This window comes from Cyprinus carpio, chromosome A21 (assembly GCF_018340385.1).
Source record: "Cyprinus carpio isolate SPL01 chromosome A21, ASM1834038v1, whole genome shotgun sequence".
Classification (NCBI taxonomy): Eukaryota; Metazoa; Chordata; class Actinopteri; order Cypriniformes; family Cyprinidae; genus Cyprinus; species Cyprinus carpio.
The window spans coordinates 13,081,052-13,108,099 of record NC_056592.1 but is presented as its reverse complement, the minus strand read 5'-3'; the positions used below and the strand labels follow the sequence as shown (position 1 = coordinate 13,108,099).

Sequence of the window (27,048 nt, the reverse complement as noted above, 5' to 3'; positions counted from 1 at the left end):
AACATGCCCCCACATGTCTGCGTCATGATGTGGGAAGATTTGCATAACACAGCCCAAATGTTCACGCAAAGAAAGAAGGCGTAACTTCAGTAGGTGGCGGGAATGCACCATTTAAGTTGGTTCGCCATTAACACCAGAAGAAGAAGAAGGCGGTGTAACTTTGATTCTTGCTGTTGCCGCCGGCACCATGTCATGGAGATGCTTTTTCGTTGTGAAAGCAAAACTACTTTGTTTGGCCTTCCAGAAGAGGACACTACTACAAATCAGTGGTTAAGTTGTATTTACAACACTGTTCCAGAACAGTTCAAACCAAAAATTTAGATGTGTGCAAGCATTTTATGGAGGACTGTTTGCTGATCCTGGGAAAGAAGACTACAATGCCGGCTGTTCTGACTCACAGTCTGTAAGTATGTTTACAAATGTAAAGGATTTGGCACTAATGATTCAAACGTGAGTTTTGAGCAGTGTAGAGCAGCGGTTCTCAATTCCAGTCCTCGTGCCCCCCTGCTCTGCACATTTTGTACGTTTCTCTTATGGCTTCAGATGTTGTTCTATTCAAATGTAAGTGCCCTGCGAAGTGGACATCACAGGATATTCCGCCATGATTCCAGTTCGCAGCAAATGTATATGTTCCATTCAAAGTGCTTTGAAGTGTGCGAGATATGAATTTAAATTGTATTTATTTACAGAGGTATATGATGTCACACTTGTCCGTGTGTGAAGACGTTGTACAGCACAAATCCGTGAATGAATGTTCCGAAGTGAGGTAACTTCAACAAATTTCCCCTGCTCAGGGAGTAGGGAGCAATGAACACTGTGTAGGGACCATATCAATGGGAACACAGTTCATGCACGGAGCTCACTTCTAATGAGCTGACTATATGAATCAGGGGTGTTAACAAATAGAGATACATGCCAAATATGCAGAGCTGGTGGGTGCAAGAACTACGATTGTGAACCACTTAAAGTAGTGCTTGTTGTTTGTCGTTTCTCCGATCACAAATGCAGACATGGTTTTATGTTTAAAAACACAGTATAAATCATTATAATCCATAATTATGTCCCCACTGGATGCAACAAATGGCTCATTTGTAATGGGTTTTATTGTTTTTGTCTTGTAGCGCCATGTTTTGACCAGGACATGCGTCACAGTATGGCAAGGGGCGTAACATTTCCATCACACGCTTGAGGCATTTGGCTAATCACAAAGCACTGGATAGCTGGCCAATCAGAGCACACCTCGCTTTTCAGACCACTTTTCAGAAAGGCGGGGCATAGAGGAGAAACAATAATGTACAGTATGTGGAAAATAATGTGTTTTCTTTTACCTTAACCCGCATAAACACATTTCATTACACCAAATACACAAATAATGTTCTTTTTAGCAACATCATATGACCCCTTTAAGGAATTTAGTGGATGCTGCATTTACAAAAAAAAAAAAAATGCTTTGTCACTTGTGATACTGCTAAGACTGGAAGCACATAATGCAATTCAGAAAGTTAACCTACATTTTTACATATACAAATACAAACAGTATGACTTAATACAGCTTAATAGTGTGACATAATACATAAGTCAACAAGTATGAATTAATAATTTTTATTTGTGTGGTTTATTTTGTTTTTGTTTATTTATATGGATCCCATTAGCTCAAAGTCTGTGCAATCAGCTAGTCTTCCTGGGGTCCATTCTAAAATGTTACATTACAACAACAACAACAACATTTCAATCATCACAGTTGATAAATATACAAATATTCACATTTGATATATATACATATGTACATTATATATAAATAATTAATACAATCTGGTTTCGATTCATAACAGGACGAGACATAAATGCAATATGATTTATAATTACATTAATCAAGACATATAAGAACCTACACCAACACATAACACCTTAGACTACTTTTAAATGACAGCTTATTACAAAGCTGACGAACTTCAATGGGAATGTTATTCCAGATGACAATAGCTCTATACAGAACGGTTTTCTTCATAAAATTAGTTTTTGGATAGGGGGTCATTATATGACCATTATTTGCCTTTCTGGTGTTATGACTGTGCACAGAGTTACAGTACACTATTTGATTAAACAGAGAAATAGGCATTTTCATTGTCAATGTGTTATATATCATGGTGCTTAAAGTAACTATTATTCTTTGGTTTAAAGTGAGCCATGAAAGAGTAGAATACATTTGATCTCTACTTGTTTTAATTGAGCAGCCCAGAACAAGTCTTGCTGCTTTATTTTGCACAACTTGTATTTTTGTCAAGTCCTTTTTAGATGCAGAAGACCACACCTCAGTGCAGTATGACAAGTGACATAATATTAAAGATTCTGCAACTATTCTTAAAGTGTCCTGATTCACATAATGACAACATTTTTTAGTTACTGCAATGCCGCATCCCATTCTGTTAATAACAATAGTATTTATGTGTTCTGTCCAAGAAAGACTACCATCAATAACCAAACCCCATGTGACTGACAGTGTTTTGTATTGTAAATGTATGCCCACTAGTGGCTACATATGTAATTGCATTGAAGACTGAAGAACGAGATCAGTGATGCAGCCTGTCCAACGTACGCGTTTCGTCCTTTTATTATTGTTTTATATATTTAAGTTCTATCACATACGTCACCTCGAAACTCGGGACAAGGGTCGGTTCTGTTATTTCTTGTGTAACAACCAGCTCCGAAACCGAAAACAAGGAGGAGTTTTTGTTTTATATCATATGTGTCGTCTTTAAACTTTTGATAAGTTATTGTCGTGATGTGAAAGTGTCTTTCAGACCCCCTGTACGCGCATTTTAGTTTAGTACGTTTTTTTTGTTGTTGTTGTTGTTCTTGTTTTTGGCGAAAATAGAAATGTACGCCTACAGTGCCAGTTGTCTCTTTATGTTCACAGTTTAAATGATGTAATTAGATTAAAAATGTAATACTGCAATATATTGCAACCAAAAGCTAGTAAAATGTAAAAACGTTTTGTGCTTGCTGGGTCATGGAAGTAGAAAGGTCATTCCACCTTTTTTAAAAAATAAATAAATAAACAATAAAAAAATTAACAATTAAAATAATAATAATAATAAAACAATAACTCTACTCAGAAAATAATTACAAATACTGCAAGTAAAGTGGCCAATGGAGTGCCACAGGAATCACTGTTCACCCCCACAACTCCCACCCTCTTTAAAAGAACATTATCTTCCCACTGAAACTCATAGTCATCAACATCATGGCGCCTCACAGAAACTCATTTCAATATTATCAGTGTTCTCTGAGAAGGAAGTAGGCCAACACACTGCAAATGATGTCATGCTCACCTATCAAACACAGACCGGTTTGAGGCAGTCTTGTAAAAACATGGCAATAACTATTTCTTCTCTTTTATTTTTTACTTCTCATAAAAAGTTATATGAGTTTAGCATTTGTACTAATAAGCTTTTCTTTATCCTCATCTTCGGGCACTCTGAATGTGTCCGTGTTCATCTTTGAGAACCACAGTTTTTATTGAATGTCCAGTAAAATGTTTATCAAGTTCCTCATATCAAGTAGATTGTTTATCAACTTGGTGGACTAATCAAATGTTTACTAACTCAGAGTCTGGTTTAAACACATCACAATGTATTTACATGAAATTTCCCATGTGCATTCATTTCACTGTAAGTCTTTACAGATATTGTCAATGATTATTGATAATGTCAGATATTGTTAAACAGATGACCCTCTGTTGTCTCTGAAGTTGTCTTATCAGGAAATCATTAATTAGTCAATACTGTTTAACAAATACACAGATCCTTCATTCTACAGGCCAGTATTTAATATCAATGCCATGATAAAAGCATGAGTAAAGTCTTGGCATTTTGGTTTAACAATAACTTATTTTGTAAGCCGTAACACTCATTTTCAACATTGCCACACATTCCTGCTTTCATAAGTGTGTACACATCTGAAGAATCGTGTCTTTTTCTCCAAAGTGAACAAAGCTTGAACTGTAATACACATTGGCATAATATGATAGTTCACCACAGTTTCACTTTATCTGCTCTCTTTCAGCATGTTTTGCATTTTTAAACTAAAACTGTCTAACCTCCTCATATACGCACATGTGGACTTAGCCTATCAGTTCATAGTTTCACTTCCGTGCCCATTTGTTTTTGGGTTGCATCACTAAATTTAATCCTTATACAGCCAAGACATGGGCATCTGAAATATTCTAAATATGGCTAGATTTTTTGGAGTTTTTTTGAAGTTGGATTGGATTGATTTGAGGGGCCTATATTGCTACCAGGACTTTGAATTCAGTAGTTTGTGTGTTTACTGCTTACTACTGAAGAAGGAAGACTTTGTGAGAAAGTGTAAATCTCTATTGTATTTCACTGAGGAAGTTTATAAACAACAACAGCAATGTTTTTCCAAATGATTTCCACATCCCTTGTATGTTTTAAATATTAAGAAACATATAACATGTTATGATTATATTTTGGCTATTTTTAGAATCACAACTGTGAGACATGGAAACTTTGATACATTTGTTTTTGTTTTTTATATAACAACTAGCAGTGTATAATTTTTTTTCATTTTTAATCAGTAGATTTTAGGTGAACTTTAAGACTTCAGTATGCATGCATTATGGCCTACACTAGATTTTCACATTACGTTGTCAATGATTTTTTTTTTAAAGTGAGTTTTTTGCTTTTGTAGTTTTGGTTGTTTGTTAATTATTGTGAATTTTTTACAGCTCTACCTTGGGTTATCTTTTAACGGAAGCTACGTTGTCTAAGTGCTACACAGAAAGCAGGTCCCATTTTTTATGAGGACACTAACCAATACCAAGATTGTGTCTTATCATAAGTCAGCCCTTTTCTCAGAACAGGGGAAGTTTCTACCAGGACAGAACATTCCAGCCGTCCTTGAAGAGGAGATTCAGTGTGTCAACACCCACCTCCATGCTTGAATGGTCCTTTGGTGATTTTGGAGATTCCTGATGTAATTGTCTGAAGGACTTGTACAGACAAACAGTGAGCCTCAGTGAACGCAAGAGAGATTTTTTAGGGAGTTTGAAAGGAGAAAGTGTGGAGACATGGCGGCTTTCGGTCTGGAGTTAGTGGGAGTCACGCTCTCGGTTCTTGGCTGGCTTCTCAGCATTGTGTGCTGTGCTTTGCCCATGTGGAGGGTCACCGCTTTCATCGGTACCAACATCGTCACGGCGCAGGTGTACTGGGAGGGAATCTGGATGAGCTGTGTGGTTCAGAGTACTGGACAGATGCAGTGTAAAGTCTACGACTCCATGTTGGCTCTTTCCGCAGACCTACAGGCGGCCCGCGCTCTGGTGGTGGTGTCCATCATCGTGGGTGTAGTTTTACTGTTTGTTTGTTTTGTTGTGGATAATTGTGGGAACTGCATTGAGGATGAAGGAGCCAAAGCCCGTGTGATGATCAGCTCTGGTGCCGCTTTCATAACAGCCGCGGTCATGCAGCTTATTCCCGTGTCCTGGTCAGCGCACACCATTATTTTGGAGTTCTACAGTCCAGTTATTCCAGAAGCTCAGAAGATGGAAATAGGGGCATCTCTGTACCTCGGCTGGGCCGCCGCGGCACTGTTGCTGGTTGGGGGCTCCATCCTGTGCTGCAGTTGCCCACCGAAAGATGAGATGAGGTACCCACCGCAAAGTCGCATCGCCTACTCAGCCCACCACTCAGTGGCTCCGAGTACCTACAAGAGAGACTATGTCTGAGGACCTCAGAGGACTTTTGATTTTTACTGTCTGTCTATCATTGAAAGATAATTGTGACATGTGAGTTGGAGGTAACTCAAAATTTTTGTTTACTTTTTCTTCATGTGAATATTTCTACATGCTGTTGTTTTGTTCAATCAGTGTCCATTGTCACACCACACTTTTTAAGATACACTTTAGCACCACTTGCATAAATCATCCTGTGAAGTAGCTATGTTGTTTTCTGTATGTTTCAAATCAAATTTTTTAGTTGATTTATAATGGGAAAACAGTGGTTTTATTTTTGTAATACTGTGTGCTTTTATTAACATTTTTACTTTATTTTTATTTTACAGTTTAACTAAAGCTGTTTGAGAAGTAATATTTTTATACTTTCATTTAAAAGAGTAATAATGGCTTAAAACAAAATGGAAAATCTTGTACTAATATGTTTATACTTATTTTTAATTGCAATCAACTCTGTTAATGTTTTGTTGTGTTTATGGTTTATTTCATTGGCATTGGCATTCTCTGAAAGCCTGTTAAACTCGGATGAACAACTGTCTAGATATGGAAATATGGAAAATATCTACACAGCATTGGCCTTCAGCAATGACCAGCAGCCAGATCTTTTTTCTACAGCCTCTCTGTGCGTGTTACAAAATAAAATACAAGTGAACTATGCAAAACTGACAAAAGGGAAAACATGTTTTGTTTCTCTCATCTGAGAGACACAAACACCAGACTGGATTTAACACAACAGAGAATCTGTGAGACTGTGCAGGCACCTCCCAAAGTTTCGTCAGATTATTGTGGGCGTTTGTATGTTTGTTGTTGTTTATCACTGAATAATTAGAACATGTATTTGAATAAGTATAACTGATTTATAATTGAATTCTTATTAAAAAAAATAATAACACCAATAAATTAAAGAATCTCCAATGTGTTTATTTCAGCTCTTTGATAATTTGTTGAGTTTGAGGGCTTTCCAGAATTGGTATATTTGACCTTATTTATCTTTTAAAACATCGGGTACTTTGGGTTAAGCAACGCTTCACATGGTAACACAGTGTAAAATAGTGTTTTAGCAACCACTTATAAAACAAAGAGCGCGTACCTCATTACATATTCATGAGCTTTGTACGTCACAGAAACTTGCACGCGTACATCATCGACCGCGAATACGTTAACTGTGGAGAAAAGTCTACATTTATTTAAATCTTTGTAGGTTTAACGCGATTTAAAGTAGCTAGCGCTTCTTTACGTGTCAAATCTGGCGATATTAATGTGCATAAATGTGTAAGCTATAATACACTGGAGTAATTAAGCTACTGACTGTACACCTAATTAAATTGTATGAATAAAGGGTATAATAAACAGATTAGTTAAGGTAAGTAAAGGCTATCATTTGAATGAGGTAGCTATAACGAAAATGTTAGCTAAAGTATTATAATACAAATCTACAATAATCAGAGAAATCCAACTCAACAGATTAAGGTAGGCATGAATGAATAAAAACTTAGCAGTGTTATTGCGTTATCTCTTTAGTTGACACTTAACACTAAAAGTTAATACTTCTTAATATGCATTTCACCAGTTAATTTGTTCATTTTGTAATTTAACAACTAAGTTTAATCAAGGTATTGTCGTCATTTTTGATGCAAAAAAGAGGCTGTGGGGGATGGAGGTGCTCGTTGTACTTTCTGACCTCACGTCCGTTTTTCACATCCTTTGTTGTCTGAAGTTTTATGTTCCCTAGAATTATGTTTTGGGAAGACATATTTTCAATGTTTGTGACAAGCCAATAATGCGGTTTCCTCATAATATAGGACTCTTCTATGAAATAGCATGTCCTGATTAGTTATATCACTAAAGCATGTTTCTCTTGTTTTATGATGCTGTAGACTAAGAGGAAACGGAGTTAACAATAACGATTTTTCTGTATACGTCTGTTAAAAGCAATACTCATACAAAAAAAAAAAAAAACTTTTGTAGATAAAATAAAATCAGTTCATCAGTGCTGTCTTGAATCTTAAGAAAGTTAATATGCAACATCACTAATGTCTCCAGTGTGAAATATTAAGTGTGATTCAGGTGAAATATTAGCCCTCTCCTCCACCCCCTTGATTATTGATTTGTGCTTGCAGGTGCTTTTTCCTGGTTGAGCCTGTTTCTCTGCACCACACAATGTTAGTAGGAATTAGATTACACGGGAAAACGAATACCAACATATTGTTCTTCTCCCCGCAGTAGCCATAGCAGGCAGGTCACTTGCACAAACCTGTATCACATCCCCGTCATCACGTTAAGGTCCTCCTCCCCTTGCACCTGTCTCTTTGGGAATATAAAGGCTGCTTGGCTTCACGGCACTTTCTCAGGCTACACAAAGAAAGGAAGAATTGGGAGGCAGACATCTATATCGACATCTCAGCACTAGGTAAATGACATTCCTGCCTCCATTTTTTTAATCTTCTGTTGTTAGTACAGCTTTTATTTGTGTATGATATTCACGACTAAGCTACATATTGTTTTTCTAGGTAAAAAAAGTACCCCTAAAAGGCACCATGTCGATGGGAATGGAGCTCGGGGGCATTGCCCTGGGTATTATCGGTTGGATCATTAGTATTGTCACTTGTGCTCTTCCAATGTGGCGTGTCTCAGCCTTTGTTGGTGCAAACATTGTCACAGCACAAGTCATCTGGGAGGGTTTATGGATGAATTGTGTCGTACAGAGCACCGGACAGATGCAATGCAAGGTCTATGACTCCATGCTGGCTCTGTCTCAGGACCTTCAGGCTTCCAGAGCCATGTCGGTCATTTCCATCATCTTGGCCATCCTGGGTGTGTTGATCTCCATCATGGGCGCCAAATGCACCAACTGTATCGAGGATGAAGCCTCCAAAGCTAAAGTGATGATCATCTCTGGTGTGATGTTCATTATTGCCGGCATCCTGGAGCTCATTCCGGTGGCTTGGGTGGCAAACCAAACCATTCGGGACTTCTACAACCCGTTACTGTCCACCGCTCAGCAAAGAGAGCTTGGGGCTTCCATCTACATAGGGTTTGCCGCCGCTGCTCTGTTACTAATTGGAGGAGCATTGCTGTGCTGCACCTGTCCTCCACGAGAGAAGAAGTACAAGCCACCCAGATGGGTTGGTTAGTTCGATGCTCCGTCGATGTTTGATTTGTGAGGAAGGACTATGTTTAAAAATGTTTTATTGTAGAAAAATACAGAGAATAATTAGAAGGATTTGAAGATCTCACAGAAAGGGTGGAGATACTTCTGAAAGGACTCCGCAATGAAGGGTCATATGATGCTGTCAATATTTGCTTTTCATCTTTTTAAGACTGGCGTGTGTGTTAAGGGCTGGTTTCGTAGGTTAACCTGTCAGGGATTTTGTGTTTATACATTTCATGTTTTATAATGTTTTTAATATGCTGTTGTTTAAATTTTCCTGTTTTTTGTTCAGCTGTTCTTTTTGTGTGTGTGTGTGTCATTTGATACCCAAAGGTCAAAATTTGTCAAAATGTATTCTTTGTAAGCAGATATAAATATGCAGAGATATATTATATGTAACAGAGACAGAGACAGAGACATTTTTTAGGAGAACAGTCGCTGTGTCAGTCTGATGGTTTTTCTGTCACTTATGTATTTTGACAGGAAGAGGAAGACTTTAGCTCTTTACATGTATTTGCTTATGAAAATTTCACTGGACAAAGAAACTGAATATGTGTTTTGTTTTGTTTTTGCTTTTAGGTTTCAGTTTTTGAGGTTGTATGTCATTTCCTTTCTGTATAGCTTACTTAAAACTTTTTGATTTATTATAAATTTTTTTTTTTACAGAGTTAAAAGACATTTGTTAGTGTATTTTCTAGATAATAATTTAAGTACTGTCACTAATATTAGTCAATTGTGTTGCTTTTATATTATCAAAATTGAATGCGCGGAAAAGTAAAACATTTCAATAGCTTATATATAAAACAAATGGTCAGTTACAGCACACAATAGACTGTTGGAGTGGTTGTACCTGTTTGGCTCTTTGTTGTACATTTGGGGCAGTAATGTGAATACACATTCTGAGAGCGATCACTCATTTTGAGAGCGTTAGGTAAGTTTTAAATGTTTGCTGTAGGTTGTGATGTTTGGTATAGGTGGTGACCGGTCTGAACAACTGGCAAGGGGAAGAGGGAAGAAAATTTATAAGGCACAAAATGTTTAGTTTACCATATGCATATACTGAATGTCTGTACCTACTTTTATTGTAAATTCAACAAAAGTGCAATAAAAACAATTTAAGCACAAGTTACATTATTCCTGATAATTCTTGGTAAAGAAAGCATTCTTGGTAATTTTTGGTGGAGTTTATTTGAAGGATAAAATATATAACCATTGGTTGAAATGGAGACTCTGGGTTATGAATTGTTTTACAAAGTCAGGCATCAGGCTATGAAACCGTGGTGTGTTGCAAACACATAACCCTAAGGGATATTAATACAAGCCTGCACTCTGTAATGATTTTGCCATAGAGACAATGCCTCTCAAGGTGACGCCCTCTTCTCCATCTGGCAGGGGGGAGGGTAAACTCCATGTAGGTAAATGACTCACCTGGTGTGTTTGCTGTAAGTGTCATTCAATGCAAAACTACTCAACTGAGTTTAATCCGTATCTAGTATAAATATAGGGGAAATTTATGTAATTATACATTTTATTATTATTATATTTACAAGCTCATATTTGTGCTTTTTGCCTGCATGTTGAACAAATCCATTTTGAAAACAATAAGCAAACTTTTGGGTAGAATTACTGAATTGCTGCTGTTTTTGGTGTAGAAAATGAGGAAGAGTTAAAAGGTTATATAAAAGTGTTTTCTACTGAAAAGAGAGATCATTGTTGAGATCCGATTCAGGGCAAACGTGAAGATTAATTAAAAGATTTATATATGTTGTACGCTCTGCTATTGTATTAATCAACAGATCATATTTTCCAACAACACCACCTCCAAGACCTCACCAATATTGACTTTTCATACTGAGAAACATATTTGTCACACACTCTAAGTAAACCTGTAAAAATAGTGCGTAATATACAGTGTTTATATGAAGAAACTTTCCGTATTCATTTTTTACAGGTGTTTTCCTCGTAATTCGAATTACACGTTGCACTGTGGTAATGTCAGTAAAATGTTAATAAAACGTAAGTAAACTACTGGCAGAAAATAACCAGTACCCTTCCTGTTTTTCTACTGATTTAATTTCTCCATACAGTGCATACAATTAACTTAAGTACCGATACTAATTATTTACTGATTTAAAAAAAAATTTATAATAATTATCCACAGTTGAGTATAGGTTTTCTAACATATATACAAATAATGTATTTTGTAAATCTATAAATGAATCATTATATTCAAAGAGGATTAATCATATTCTATTAATTATATTTACTTCATCTACAACACTTTATATAATGTGATAAATCATTTAAGAATTAAAATTTCATAAATAACATTTCAGAAAGCAAATCCATTAATAAAGAGGATGAATACTAATCATAATTCTCTCAGCCTGCAGTGTTGATCATCTCAGGAATGTGAAGTGAAGGTTTCTGAAAAACAGAAGTTACAGAAAACAACAATGTTACAGAAAAACAAATGTATCAGTTTTCTCTAATTCTTTCCAGTCAACAGACTGACACTTTTACAAAAGGAATGTTCTGCAACCTATGCAACATAATCTATCTTGCCAAATAAAAAAGAAACAATATAAATGATCATCAGGGGGCAAATTTCAGTTCTGGTATTTTCTTCACCCTTCTGCTCCCTTATTAATGCAGTATTATGTTTGATTACAGCTAACGTTCACTCATTTAATGTAAAAACTACAGAAGACAGTTTCAAGGTCAAGGATCAAGATAATATATGCAATGGAAAGATTTCTTTATCCTAATATTTTTCCATTCACATTTTAAAATAAACACAACAAAACACATCTGTATATGTGTTCCATAAAGGTGGTGACGTGACGTCATACAACTCATTCTGCCCCTCTGAGAAGTTCCTAAAGGAACCTAACTACATTATTAGTGTAAAATGGGTGCAGGGTAATATTGAGGAAGTAATATTTAGTTGGAATGAAGTAGCTTACGGTATGTGTTCAGTTGCTTAGTCCAGTTTTACACAATATACAATGCTATTATAATATATGATATGCTATATTTCTCAATAACCAGTATTATTACTGATAAATATTTCCCCACGGTGATATGACAGTATGTTTAGTTTTGTAAACACTGTGAACTGACTTCATTTTCAGTTTTGCAAATTAACAAAGATGACGGGAACATTAATGTTTTTATTAAGTATTTCAATTAATGGTTTAATAAAGTTAGCAGGATCTTGAAAACGGCACAGATTTTCCTGGAGATATCCAATTGTAGAAGATGGAATTATGTTACAAAGCACATTCTTCTAGAAAATGAAGCCTGTGGCACGTTAAGTTGCAGTGTAGATATCGGGAGGTGTTTGTTTGCTTATGTTTTGAGGGGATTTATTTGATTATTTTTTTTTGAGTGTGATTAGGTCAGTTCCGTGAGCTTTATAGGCTACTTCGAAAATGAAGAACAGTTCCATCTTAAATCCCATACAGTGACAGAGCAGCAACCTGTTTATTTAATGGGAGCAAATAAGACTTTTGGGTCAAATATAGCCTCGTTGTATTTTTTAAATGTAGGCTATTGTGTGTTCGTTGTCTCATATTCAATCCCGGCCAGGTGTCAAATAAATTCACGTTTAAGTTTTTAAAATCTTAAGATCACGTGATCATAAACGGCCCAATAACTTATCTGCAATGATCTTCCAATGTTCAGTTCTCGAGCAGTGAACGTCTGCTCTGCTCTATCTTTTGATAAAACAGGGCAGAAGGAAAGTGGTCAGGTTTCTGGCGCTGCTTTCAAAAGCATTAGCTTACCAATTTAAATGGCCTGAATAGTATTTATGCCAACCTAATAACGTCGCATTTCACAACATATCTTGTAATTTCACAAACACCTCCATTAGGCTAATGACTAAAATTTAGTTTTCTAAAATTATTAAAATTGATTTATTAAAATGTATTAATTTATACATCCATTATATGTTCACAAAATAAAAAGAAGGACCAGGAAACTTTACTCAGGCCTTTACAGTTGTGGGAAAACGTGTTTATTTGATTACATTGAACCATTAAATGTTCCCAACAAAATATTAAAGTACTCGGTGTAATTAATGGTCTTTAAACTTCCCATAATGTTTTATGAGGACACTGTTATGCTTCTTCTTTTCATTTTCTACTGCCTATTATTGTTTTGCTGTGGAATATTTTGTCTTGTGTCCATTAGTCATACCATTGTGTGTAGACTTCCTCTTAATAAAGCTTTTTGCATGTCAAAACATGTCCTCTTTGTTTGTGGGGCAAAGTTAATTTATATTAAATATTGTCAGGTCTAATTTAAAGGTCATTGTATTGGAAGGACTGTGCTAGTTTTGTTAATAAGAACGGACGTTGGTGGGAGTTTTTTTGTTGGGATGATTTTGCTATTTTTGTTAATAATATCGTTGGTGGGAGTTTGTTTGTGTTGATGATATTTATATGCAGAACTGATGTCAGCTGATAAAATTAAAATACAAAACTTTTGTTCTCTTTTGCTTTTGACATGAAATATTTGCCATTTGTCACTGAAAATATTCAAGTGATAAAGTTTGATTTAAAATTATATTGTTTAATAATAAATGTCTAGATGTTAAAAGCAATTAATCTGAATTAAGATGCTATTAATTAACCCTCATGTTGTGTTATTTTGACCAGATGAGGATTTTCTTTTCCCAAAATGCTATTACATTGCACTCAAAATTACTGACTTTGCTCCCACAATGCACCACCGTCATCAAACAATAACAAGAACAACAAAAAGGGTAATTATTATTATTATTATTATTATTGAATCCAATATTTAGAAATAATATAGCAAACATTTATAAGCAATTTTTGGAGCACCATTAAGGATTTTCAGGGGAAAAAAAGGGTTAAGACATGCCTACTGTAAAGGGCTTATTCTAATGTAAGGTTTAAACTTTTTTTTTTCTTCATTTAAATTGTTTTGCTTTTTTTGAACAATCATTTATTTTTCTTGGAATGGATGAAAGCGATTGCCCAAACGAATTATAAAGTCTGTTGTCGTGGTCTGTGGCGCCACTATCTGGTAATACTGGTCCATAAGCAATGCTTATTGATTTGTCCAGAATAGGAATATTTTTCTCTCTTTGTTTTATCTTCCCTTAATTTAATTGATTGTTTAATTGTACGTGCATATGTCATACACTAAATATTATTTCCAAAGTTGTGGTGTCTGAAATTTCACTATCTTCCCAAGAGGTTCATAGACGCACGACGTAGTGACATCACGAACAGGCTGGGTTGTCGTTCTGCTGTGTTGCCATGACCGATTATTTTATGCTTCTTCAGGTTGTTTTTTTCCCCCATGAAGTTGCTTATAGATATATTATACATAAACCTTACAATTTCATATAAATACAGTCACGTTTTTAAGATTTTTAGTGCTTTCAAACTACCCGAATGATGTGTAAATTCGTATCAGTATAAAAGTAAGTGCAAAAGAGCTGTTGAATTAAATAACTGATTTAGCTTTTATTTATTATTTGAACTGTTTTTGCAAAAGAATTGAAAATACAGTTTAGCTTCAGATTGCAATTTAACAGTATTTAGTGTATGTTTTGTGCACGTTTCAATGGTGCATCGTTTATGTTTTATTGTTCTAGAGAGATCTGGCAACACGGTCGAGAAGTTTCCCTGGGTGTTAGCTAAACAGCATCACGACCTTTGAAGTGGCTAACCCAGGTCGAATGAATGAAGTCCGGACACAGGTTTTAGCATGTCAAATTTTGCCATGAGTGCCCTGTGCCGTATTTTAACTAGAGGAGTGTATTGCAGCCCGTCGTCATGTTTATCCGTAACGGGACTTCGGCATTTTTGCAGCGGAGTCTCGACCGCGGAGCGAGCCGCCAGGTGTTGCACCTTTAATGTTCCGGTTCAAATACTGTTAATTACACTATGCATGTGTGAGAGAGGGTTACTGCATTAAAAAGTTCCTTACTTTGTTTTAAAGTGGATATCTCTGCATTCTGAACCGCATTAGCAAATTAGCCAGTTGTAGGTAGTTTTATTAAGAAGAAAAAAAAAGATGTTTAATTAAACATATCATGTTCAGTTTTGGCTAATTACTTGTAATGGTCACATACATTAAGTTATACATTTGTTAGAGCCCTATTGTTATGATTCTATAAACAAGGCCTTGTGTCTAGTCAATACATGTTTTTTTAATTTTGAAACAACATGAATGAAATCATGATCTTTTATGAAAGCAAGCTGCCAGAGTTATCATTGTTTTGATTGTGTGATAGATAGCCTAGTCTTCATCTTTGTCTGTTTTGCTCTCTCTTAGCCCTGTAAGTTTGACCTATGATGTGTTTGATGGGAAAGGAGACAGCACGCCACTGGTGTTTCTTCATGGCTTATTTGGGAGCAAATCAAACTTTCACTCCATAGCCAAGTCCCTGGTTCAGCGGACCGACAGGAAGGTATGCTTCTGGTTTCTTCAGTGGTTTAGAGGTGCTGTGGGTGTCAGAAAAGTCTGTGTGAGTGTCCTGACTGTATTTTGTCTAGTTAGGTGCTGACAGTAGACGCTCGCAACCATGGCAAAAGCCCACACAGTCCTGTCTTGACCTACGAAGCAATGACTGACGATCTGACGCATCTGCTTGGACAGCTGCACATTGGGAAGTGTGTCCTGATTGGACACAGCATGGGTGGCAAGGTTGCAATGACAACAGCTTTGTCACAGGTATCGAATGCTGTATAATGTATTTAGTGCTTTGTGTGTATCTTATTGGACCATCTTATTAGGCCAAGGGTCAATGACATGACAATCATGACAATGTATCAATTTATTAAAAAATAAATAAAAATGCAATTCACGCATACAGTGACTTGAATTGATAGGTTTTAAGTTTATGAAATAAAATTCATTTAGATCTTTTTAAGAGACATGGAGTCAAAAACTGCATGGCGATACAGTTGTCATATCGTAATGAAGATAAAAGACTCATATAAGTAGTAGTATGGCATAATGTTTTTGTATTATGTCTTAGAAATTAAGCAGTCAAACAGTTTTTTATGTCTTAGAAATTAAGCAGTCAGACAGTTTTGGATTTTTTTTTATTTTATTTTATATATATATATATATATATATATATATAAACATGTAAGAAGTGGTCAGCCAATTGCTTTCTCTGCTGTGGAGTCAAGACATTTCCCAATATGACTAAAAGATAAATATGTGACAAAACTACAGAATGTCACATTTTATTATTAGGTCTTGCGACATACGTTTTACAAAATAAAAAGGACAGCACTTTTAGAGTTCATCCCACTATTTGATGTGAGCATAAGTATTGGAACAGTTGAATTTAAGGCAGATGTAAAAGATTAAAAGCTAATATTTAGTTGCAGATCCCTTGTATGCAATCAGAGCAGTGAGTCTGCAACCCATAGACATCACCAGACTCTTGGTCTTATGCTTTGAAATGCTTTTTCCAAGCCTTTAATGCAGCCGATTCCAAGTGTTGCTTGTTTTGGTGAGTTTCTGTCTTTAGTCTCCTCTTCAGCTGGTGAAATTCATGTTCAATCAGATTTAAATCTGGAGATTGATTTGGGCAATCTAAGACTTTACACTTCTTTGCCCTGACAAAGTCCTTGACTGAACTGGCAGGGTGTTTTGGGTCATTGTCCTGATCTAATATGAAGTGCTTTCTAATGAGTTAGGTGCCATTTTCTTGAATATTGGTAGCCAAGATGATTTTGTACCCTTCCAAATTCATTCTGCTAATGCCATCATACATTAAGTCATCATTAAAATGAAGAGGTCCTGTTCTAGAGACAGCCATGCATGCCCATGCCATGACACCACCTCCACCAAGCTTTACAGATGAGGTTGTATGCATAGGATCATTTGCAGTTTTCTCCACACTTTTGCTTTCCTATCACTTAGATAAGAGGTAAATCTTTGTCTCATCGGTCTATCAACTCAGTTCCAAAACTCCACTGGCTCACGTTTGTGAAGAATCTTGCCTTTCTATTTTTGGTGCTGATCAGAGGTTTTCATCTTGCTTTGTAGCTTCTGTAATTCTGTGTCAAATTCTCCTGCGGACTGTAGATTGACAGAGCATCACCCCAGCTTTCTGGAGGTTGTTGGTAATTTTACAGAAATGTATTTCAGGGTTCATTTTCACAGCTTTTATGATTTGTCTGTCATCAACTACTGTTGTTTTTCTCAGCCGATCAGGTCGTCGTTGACTGCTGATGTCGCCGGTAGTTTCCAAACTCTTGATTTCTCCATGGCCTTTGTTTTTCCTATAGTTCTAATTGACTTCCTTTTTTCTTTTAGCATCCAAATTGCTTGCTTTTCTTTCAGAGTCGGCTTCCTCGTCTTCATCCTGGTTTGTGTGCGTCATCATTGAATGCAAGATTTAGAATGCAGAAGCAATGGATATAACTGATAGACACATTCCCTGCTTTTAATATCTGAAGAATTAATGCAACAGGACACAGCTGAACACTTAGAAAGACCTGTGAGGCAACTGTTCCAATACTTATGCTCAAATCAGATAGGGAGATGATACTGTAAAAGTGCTGATCTTCTTAGTTAGTAAAACATCTTTGTGCTGAATCAAAAATGAAAATGTGACATTCTGTAGTTTTGTCTCATATTCATCTTTTAATCATATTTATAGATTTCTTGACTCCACAGCAAACAGAACAATTTTGTCTTTACTGTTCCAATACTTATGAAGGGCACTGTATGTGTGTGTGTGTGTGTGTGTGTGTGTAATATTGTTTTTATTGATTTTTTTTAAAAGATATATACAATTACTTGCATTCAGTGTCTAAGGATATGTTTTTTTTATTTTGCCTATTCAGCCTAGTTTAGTGGAACGTTTGGTGGTTGTGGACATTAGTCCCTCTCTGACTTCAGTCCAGAGCAGTTTCTGTGCCTATATTCAGGCAATGAAAGAGGTGAAGATAGCCAGTAATATTCCACGCTCCACAGCACGAAGACTGGCTGAAGACCAGCTCAGGAAGATAGTTAAGGTAACCACATTAACTGGAACAGTTTGAACTTTTATTGTTTAATCTGTTTTTTGATTGTTTGTGGTGTTTTTGTTGTAGTTATTTTAATTGCAGTTATTGCACTAGAAAAAAATCAATCCACATTTATGTTGTTTGCAGGAGCGTTCAGTGCGTCAGTTCCTCCTCACTAACCTGGAGGAGCAAAATGGTCACTATGGCTGGAGGGTTAACATGGAAGCCATCTCAAACCATCTAGAGGACATCATGGGTTTTCCTGATTTTAATAACACCTATGAGGGTCCAACTCTTTTCTTGGGTGGCAGTAGTTCAGCCTATATAAGGTAATTTAATTTAATTTGTGAATAATTGAACATTTTAAATGCATGTTTATTTAAGTGTATATCTGACTCATTGTTATTCTCTTAGCTCGGAAGATTATCCTGAAATCCAGAGGCTTTTTCCTTGTGCTGATATCCAGTACATCCCAGATGCCAGTCACTGGATTCATGCTGACAAGCCTTTGGATTTCATCAGCTCCATAATAACCTTCTTACACTCATAATTCTTGTCTCAGGAGAGGATACGTACAGGTGGGCCCAATCGTAAAGGGACAGTGAGTGAATTGGAAGGGTATGGACCAAGATTACTTTTACTGAGTTAAATCTAGTCCTTATAATGCACAACTGAATCGTTACATAATTCCTGATAGTTAGTCTATTCATTTTTTTTTTGATGTGGTATTTGCACTGTGGCTTAACATAGTAACCTAAATGCGATTCTATCAAGAGAATATATGACTTTCAGTCAAGGACACTTGTATGTAGCTCTCAAGTATAACATTTTACAAAACAGTGGATCCAGTGGCTTTAAAAAGCAAATTACTTTACCTTCATTATATTTAGTTTAATATAATATTTAATTATATATATATATTATTTCAAATTTTCTTTCAATAGGTAAATTATAATTGGACTAGATTTACATTTTTTTTTTTTTTAATATACTGACTTTTTTTAAGCATACTGTTGACATGGACACCCTTTTGCTGCTCTCTGTTAAGAAATACAAAGATGTGTATGCAACAGTGTGTGATTTATTTAACTGTTTCAAGCTGAAAGCGTCTCTCACAGACTCATTGATGACACTTTGATGTGCAGCCGTGTGTTTGAATTTTTACTCTTTTTCTAGAAACAGAAAATTTAATTATTTGTGAAATGTTTTAATCAGTGCTATAGGGCATAATAGATTAGCTTTCTTTGTTGTTTAAAAACTGTTGAGCCTGTGTTATAAGTTAGGTGTTTTATTAAAACAGTTTTGTACGGCTTTACAACAAACAAAGATGCTGCAATGTAACCAAGACACCTTTCAGAGCACCAAGAGTTATGATGTCAGGTACTGTACTACATTTCTGTTTTCTAGAAATCTTTCTCTTTTTTGGCCCTGGGTCCATTTCTTTCAAGCCCCTTGTTCTGTGTTTTAAAACTAGTTCAATGTATTTAGCGAATAATCAATAAGCAGATCAAATATATAAGCATGTGATTAAAATACCTGTTTTGGTGCTTGTTCGACTATTAGATGCCGCACAGTTGAACTTTATGTAACATTTACAGGTATGTTAGTGTAATTTATTACAGAGAGAACAATGAGCCTACCTCTGCACATTGGTCTTGTTAGGTTTATCAGTTATTAGTATGTTTGCCACTGTTATGGATAGTTATTGACGTACCAAAGCAGGGGTTTATGGAAAGATTTTCCTTGACCAGTTGTGTGTTGCACACATTTAAGAATAAATGTAAATGTACTGTTTTTGTCAGTCTTTAGTATGAAATCTGCTGTTATAAGGGGATATTTTTGTTCATTGTGAAAGTGTCGATGTTTGTAAATGATGAGTATTTTATATATTCATATAAAGGCCTGGTTATACAAATGTATACTATATTAAATATATATATATTTATTACTACAATATTGTAATGATTGATAAATCAAGAAATATGCTGCAAAATTACACATCCTTAATGTCAGTGTGTGTGCTCTCATGTCAAGTAATAATTGTATTGAATGTGTATGGTGGAACACTAGAATCATAGTAGTGCCATTGCTTGTTATGTCTGTCCAGATACAGTTTTTTGTGTATTTGTGTTTACATGGAACTGTATCTTTCAGAATTAACTGAAGTTTACTGCCAGTGATTATCAGCAGTGCTAGTTCGATGTCTTTTGCAAGTAAACCAGCTAACAGGAAACATTCTCAGAACGTTGGCGTTCAAACATTCTTAGAAAATTCCAGTAACTACTAAAATGCTCATTCAGAGTTATTTGGTCTTTAATGATGTTCTCAAAACATCAACACAAAAACATCCTTCAAGGAGTGTATTTTCTGAAGCATTTTAGTTTTTATATGTTACTACTTGTTTCTGAATTTTCAGAGAACATTCAAAAGTAACTAGTTTCCAAAATGATAAAACAGAATGTTTGCTTAATTGATTGTTTTGAACATTTAGAGAACTTTCAGAATGTTACTTAATGTTATTATTAGCAAAACATTCTTAGAACATTTTTCTGTTACTTTATTCTGCTACATATAAAGGTCTTTATTGATTCTGTGAAAACATTTTTTTTTTTATTCTGCCTGAACTTTTAGCAGTTCAGTGGACTGTTTCATAAGGCTAGATTAACAGATCTCAAAAATGAACTTTAAAAATACAGTGTATTTTCATATTTAATCCCTCATTCTTCCTTATGAAAAAGCCCTTTGATTTGAAGAATGTACATGTATGCAGTACTAAAGAGATGAATCAGTTGAGAACGTAATGCGCAGACATTTATGATTTTTAACATTTAACAATATAGTATCTGCTCAGCTTATTCACAAAGTACAATGAAATGAATATATAGATTTTGGATTTGTTATCTTGGCAATCACAGTACTTGATATATTTTCACTGTATGTAATTAGAGAGTCAGACCTATTCTTGTGGCTTTATGCAGTATTGTTTGTTTTAAAGTGGAGGTAACTAAATGTATTGTTACTAATTGATACACAGTGATACTGGCTCTTTGTTTTATTGATCTGATGTCATGGAAGAGTGTGTGGTCATTCAGACAGTAACAGTAGGAGTCAGTGTTGAGCAGTTTGTATGGGTATATTGCATTTGCATGTTAGAGTGTATCTGTGTGCAGATTTGTTACTACTCAATAAATGTAAAGTCTTCAACCTGCTTATGTGATTGATTTGCACTGCCTTACATTTATTTTTATCAGATATACAATGCTGTAATTCCACTGCTTTATTCCTGTCAGGACAGGGGTAGTGCTCATCGTGAGTAAACACTTGTTCTTTTCTCATATTGAGATTAAGATAGGAATCTTTCCATTTAGGAAATTGTTGGGAAAAATTAGAACACAGGAGGTGACGTTGCAGCTGTACTTTCCCTCCAAAGTTGGCTGCACAGTTACTTTCAGAGCCTCTAATAATCTGCTTAGCAGCTGAACTGTTAATGAATGTTGTGGAATGAGATTCATAATTATAATAATGCTGAAATGTTATCATTTTTAAGGGAAAATTAGATGGTTTTGCATAGCAATCTTCATGCACAAAGGTAAAATGGGGTGTTTATGTACAGTAACTGTGGACATGCAGGAAATATCTACTGACAAACTTTTTATGTCGGTCAGAGAAAACAGATCTTGTGGTATGCAAGTATAAAGTAGAAGTGTTAGTCACTTATACTACTGTTAAAAAGGTTTGGGATCAAGTTTTTTTTTTTTTTTTGTTTGGATGATTCTTGTTTTTAAATAAATGAATACTTTTATTTCTCAAGGATGCATCAAATTGATCAAAAGTGACAGTAAAAAAATGTTTATAATATTACAAAAATTTGTATTTCTTAAAAAATGTGCTGTTCTTAATTTTTATATTTATATTAATATTTAAATTATTTAATTATAATTAAAAATTATATATTGTGGTTTCCACAAAAACATTTTGGGTCATGTGACACAGAAGACTAGTAATGGATGCTGAAAATTAAGCTTTCCAATCACAGAAAGAAATTACATTATAAATGTATTAAAAAAAATGTTTTTATTTTTTTTATATTTTAATAATGATACTGAACTTTTAATTTTTAGTAGTAGTGGCCCTTGAGCTTATTAAAACCCAGTGTGGATTAAAAAAAAACTTTGTTCCTGAATTGGTTATTCCAAAGAGCCTTTACAAATCAGCCTTGAATTGTATATTGTTTTTTTTCTGTCACCTTTATTTCCTTTTCTTAATATATTACTAGGAAGTCCATGCAGGTCAACAAAATAATTCAGCTTTGATTTGTATCTCATTGTTTACATTAACATTATTTCCACTTCTGGAAAGCATAGCCAGAACATTGTTCAAATGTTTCAAAACATTATTCATAATATTATTTACATCCTTAGCATTGACACCCAAAGTGTGGTGAGGCAATATGATCAAAATCATTGAACAATCAATGAGATGTGAGATCATCCATAGTTTACGTATCACCAAAACATCTTCATCAGTCCAAAGAAACCGTTTGAAAATTGTCATCTTTGTCGATCCTTTGTGGCTGAGACTCGACAGGTCCTTGTGTGGTGACTCTTCCACGTCTGAACTTGTCTTTCCATCTCTGTGTTCCTGCAGGTGATGGAGACTGGGGGATTGGAACAGAGGCCTGGATCTTGGAGGGGAAATCAGGTTTTGGAGGAAGGGGCTTATTTGAGCGCCGCAGAACACCGAACCCTCTAGACTTCTTCTGAGCCTGTTCTTCCTGCTGCTGTCTGAGGAGCTGGTGATGAAGAATGGTCTGTACGTCATCCTGTAAGAGACATGACAGAGTTCACTGACTGCAACACTCACTTCCATGAGTGTTTTCAAGGGTTTGCTGGAACAAAACGTTCAGATCCAACAGTCCTGCAAGAGATGTTCTCCCTACAGATTACCTTTCCACCTTGATTAGATTGAATAATATAAATCACATACAGTATTAAATTAGATTAATATTGAAATGTGTATTTCCTAGAATTTTTACAGCTTTTTTACTCAATCAAGACTCCAAAAATTCACCTTGTCTGTCAAGGAAAACATTGCTGTTTGATTGTTTCTGTCTTGAAATTAACTAGACCACATATAATAATAAAATACAAATATATATATATATATATATATATATATATATCAAAATAATATTTCTTTCCTTCTTACTTTAGACAAATATTCAAAAGCAAAATTAGGTACATTTTTAGCATTTTTTACTGATAATAAAAAATGCAATTAAACATACTTTCCAGGCCTAGATCTATGTGGAGTTTTATTGTAGTCTGTGAAGATTTTAGAGGTTTTTTGTTCAGTGTCATTAGTTCGTTTTTGCTTTTCAGTAGCTCAGTCTCCATTGCTTGTTTCCTGCATTAAAAATAACAATAATAATAATTAAAAACAATTGCATTCACTGATTCATACACCAAAAACCAAGTTTGTCATCAGATTGTCATGTCTTATTCCATAACACAAACTAATTAGTTTTAGAGATCAACTTAACTCACTTTGCAATGGCTTCATCTCTGTCCCGTAGAGCTTGCTGTAAAATGGCAGCATCTTCCCCAGATTTATTTCCCTGTCAATAATAGCAGATTTGTTTTAAAGGCACCTATTATGCCTTTTTTTATTATACCTATAATGTGTAATATAGTAGTTTTTGCGTGTAAACGATCAGTAAAATTACAAAGTCCACATCAGTGGGAGTTAATATCACCAACAGAAAAAATAAAATAAAAAATGTTCTAAAATGCCTTGTTTGTAGTTCTGCTATTAAATAAGCTTTTGACCAATAAACAACAGACTAAGCCAGCTGACCAATAAAGCAAACTGGGCTCTTGGAAAGGTGGGCTTTAAGAAATAAAAGAGACTTGGACTTAAACAAAGTGTTTAAGGCAAAGAGATGTATAGTGAGAAAAATATCATGTTTTTGAACTTAATTTCATGTCGTTATATTCTAGCAGACCTCAAAAATTAAATTATGAACATGTAAATGAGCATAATATGGGCACTTAAAAAGAACTTCTAAGAATAATAGGAGCATGAAATGGTTACGCAAGGCCTTACAATAGAATGGAGGGATGAGGAAATTCAAAAAAGGAGGCGTGTCCCATATGAGCTGATGGGCGTGGCTAAAGCTCACCTGAGAGGTGTTAATGGCGAGACTCCGGGCCACTTTCTGCAGTTGAAGCAGTGTCTTGTCTAAAGGGTTAGCCTGGGATGGCTGATCGGCTTCTGTTGACTCTAAGTCTGTCAGAGGGAGTAGCAGCTTTACAACAGACTGAATCTCCTCTGCCACCTAGAAGTGCCACAAAAACAATGAAGATGCAATTAGGACAAGCCCTGATTGCATAAATGAAATCACAGTCCAGTCTGTTATAATCTTCCATCACTTATAAGAGGGTGTTGTAGGTTAAAGAACATTTTCGACTGTGGCATGAAAAAATTGAGACTCACCCGTTGTCTGTTTTCACTCCAGCCGGGTCCGCTATCATTCTGCTGTTGCAGTTTATCCACCTGAGCCTTGAGCTTAAGGCTGCGCTTCCGAGATAATTCCACTTCCCTTTTCACATGCTTCAGCTGCCGGCATAGAGAGAGTGTTGAATGAGCACAACATAAAAGCTTCTATTGACATACTGTCTGTAGGATTCAAGTAACTACACTTGTTTTGCATGTGTATGTCCACTCAGAATGATATCAGACTGACACATCTGCAAACTATTCAGACATTGTGCCTTTTGCAACCTTGCTATTCTGGATTCTCAAAAAACTGAGATGGGTGGAATCTGGGCATTCCGGTGAAACAAACAGGAAGCATTCAGAACCAAATCTGTGTTGACGATAAATTTGTAATCTGGGTGTTTTGGTTAATTAAATCTGCTGAAAATTTTTAGACTACATGTTTCAAATGTTTGAGTACGGTGTGTCAAAAATGTGTACGTTGTTTCAGTTTTAGTCAAACAGGCATCATTAGGAAAACATCAATTCAGCCAGTAAAACCCACATTCCATTGACAGTTTTTTAGTCAAACAGGCATCGTCTGGATGAATTACAGGCTATACATAAATAAAAGATGAACAAAAACGTTCATCTTCATTATTAGCTTGGAAAATTTTAAATTTACCCCACAAAAATGAATGTGCAGACATGAGCATTTGTTCCAATGACTGGCCATCTGGTCATTCATTGATCACAATTAAGATATTTGGATGAAAGTTGGATACAGTGACTTATTCTCATGAAATAAACATGAATTACAGTCCATCTGCCATCAGTCTAAATATGAATAAGAACAAGAGAATAAGTTTTTTAAAAGAAAACAAAAATACTGACATTTTAAAGGGTTACTCCACCTCCAAATCAGCATGTCCCATTTTGTCAGTTAGCAGGCGCTTACCCCTTGTCGTTCCAAACGCCTTCGCCAATGCGCTGTTTGCTTTCGAAACCAAAGCATAAATACATGTAAAAAACGTATCCTTGTGGTGCGGCTGACAACAGGAGAGCATAAGCCACTGGTCAGATTTGCCAAAATTGGCGCTACGCTGCTGATTTGGGAGACACAAGAGGAGAGGAATTGTGAGCGTACGCCGCCTGTGTATAGCTCAGAATTGCCAAAATGGTGCTATGATCACGTTATGGTTGAATCCAATGTCAGATGGACCATTTACGGTTCATAATCACTGATGGCAGATTTGGAGTCTATTCTGACGATGATTTCATCAGAATACTTTCCTGGACCTGGAACGACTTATTTATTTGGCAAAAAGTCTGGGATGGACAGTCTCAAGCCTCCCGCATTTTCATCCAAAATATCATAAATTGTGTTCCAAAGAAACGAACGAAGCTTTTACTCGAACGGGTTTGGAACAACAGTGGGGGAGAAGTGATTAATGAACACACAAGCATTTTATATTGGGGGATGGAGTGCTCAACCCTTCAAGCCATGGGTAAATAGAGCTCTTCTTATGCATTTCTTATGGAGTGTGGGTGAGGGATAATTGTTAGTTGAAATTCTGTTGTATATTCATTTATTTTTTTTTGAATATTCATTCAGTCAATTCTGTCAAATGTAATATTTTAAAACTCTTTAAAATTAGGTAAAAATAATTAAAAATGTATAGTATAAATTAAAGTTTATAAAATCCTTAAAAATAAAATATGTCTGAAATTTTGAACATTTTTAAGCATTTATTATAAAGCCTGGGTTAGGGATAAGCCCAAACTAGCCAAATCTCCAAATTTTAAAACACTTCAAAATCATTAAAAAATAATAATAATAATTAAAGAAATATAATAAAAAATTAAAGCAATTAAAGTTCTTTGAACAAAATAAGTCAGAAATTATTAACACTTTTTATTAATTTCTTTCAGAGTCTGGTTGAGATGGTGAGAAGTCTAATTCTGTCAAATGTAACCTTTTAAAACGTTTTAAAATGACTCACCGTGACAGACACCGGGCTGGACACTCGTCTGCGAAGTGGGCTTCCACTCCGGAGCAGATCCGGTAACGCTTCATCTAACCGAGCGGGCTTCGGGGGCGCGTTTGGGTCAGATTGTTCAGCCACTGCCAGCTGTTCTTGTAACTCATCCAGTGTGCACAACGGCGAGCTGTTAGACTCTCTGTCAGTGTCACGACTTGAAATTGAATCCTCATCGTCAGTTAATCGTCTGTGGACTTCCTCAGTGTTCAGTGGTGATACCAGGAGGTCCCTGAAAGTGAGCAGTCTTGCTGGTGAAGCTCTCCTGTAGCGCTCCATTGTCACCTAAGAACGTCCAGAGCTGAAATGCATGTTCTTATCAGGAACGAGACGACTGAAACTTAGATGAGAGAATGCCTTCAAACCAGTTTTTCCTGTCTTTTGACACTCACAGGGTTTGACATCACGGCTTGTGTACCTGTGTACGCAGATTAATATAAACTTTGACAAGATGGTCGTGCGTGTTCAGGCACGTCTGTGAAATAAGGATAACGCCCTTTGATTATGTTAAGCACACAATTATAACTATAATTAAATCTCTCTAAGAGAGAAGTGGAAGCTAGAGAAATAAATTGCATGCATATTATAAAGGCTAAATGAATGCTGTTAACATGA

At 35.6% G+C, this 27,048-nt stretch overlaps 3 protein-coding genes across 4 annotated transcripts; 2 read left to right on the top strand and 1 right to left on the bottom strand.

Moving 5' to 3' along the window:
- Positions 1-4,808: 4,808 nt before the first annotated feature.
- LOC109079818 (claudin-3-like) lies at positions 4,809-8,886 on the top strand. 2 transcript variants are annotated; one of them, XM_042710912.1, is made up of 2 exons: positions 4,809-5,577; positions 8,289-8,886. In XM_042710912.1, the coding sequence occupies exons 1-2, from the start codon at positions 5,093-5,095 to the stop codon at positions 8,884-8,886; spliced, it is 1,083 nt and encodes a 360-aa protein (XP_042566846.1). In that variant the 5' UTR covers positions 4,809-5,092. The 2 variants fall into 2 exon arrangements, with proteins under 2 accessions (XP_042566846.1, XP_018950473.2); XM_019094928.2 differs by lacking the exon at positions 4,809-5,577 and adding an exon at positions 7,785-8,162 and having other exon boundaries at positions 8,263-8,886.
- A 5,348-nt stretch (positions 8,887-14,234) lies between these two features.
- On the top strand, positions 14,235-21,121 carry abhd11 (abhydrolase domain containing 11). Its single transcript, XM_042710910.1, has 7 exons — positions 14,235-14,364; positions 14,539-14,785; positions 15,222-15,357; positions 15,447-15,620; positions 17,756-17,926; positions 18,065-18,246; positions 18,332-21,121. Exons 2-7 carry the CDS (start codon positions 14,652-14,654, stop codon positions 18,465-18,467), a joined length of 933 nt encoding a protein of 310 aa, XP_042566844.1. The 5' UTR covers positions 14,235-14,364; positions 14,539-14,651; the 3' UTR covers positions 18,468-21,121.
- A 1,154-nt stretch (positions 21,122-22,275) lies between these two features.
- bicdl2l (bicaudal-D-related protein 2-like) lies at positions 22,276-26,863 on the bottom strand. The gene is given in 7 exon segments (XM_019094937.2): positions 22,276-22,739; positions 23,205-23,214; positions 23,216-23,323; positions 23,464-23,534; positions 24,099-24,254; positions 24,413-24,535; positions 26,398-26,863. Coding segments are annotated over 7 exon segments (1,083 nt in total). The 5' UTR covers positions 26,713-26,863; the 3' UTR covers positions 22,276-22,439.
- Positions 26,864-27,048: the final 185 nt, after the last annotated feature.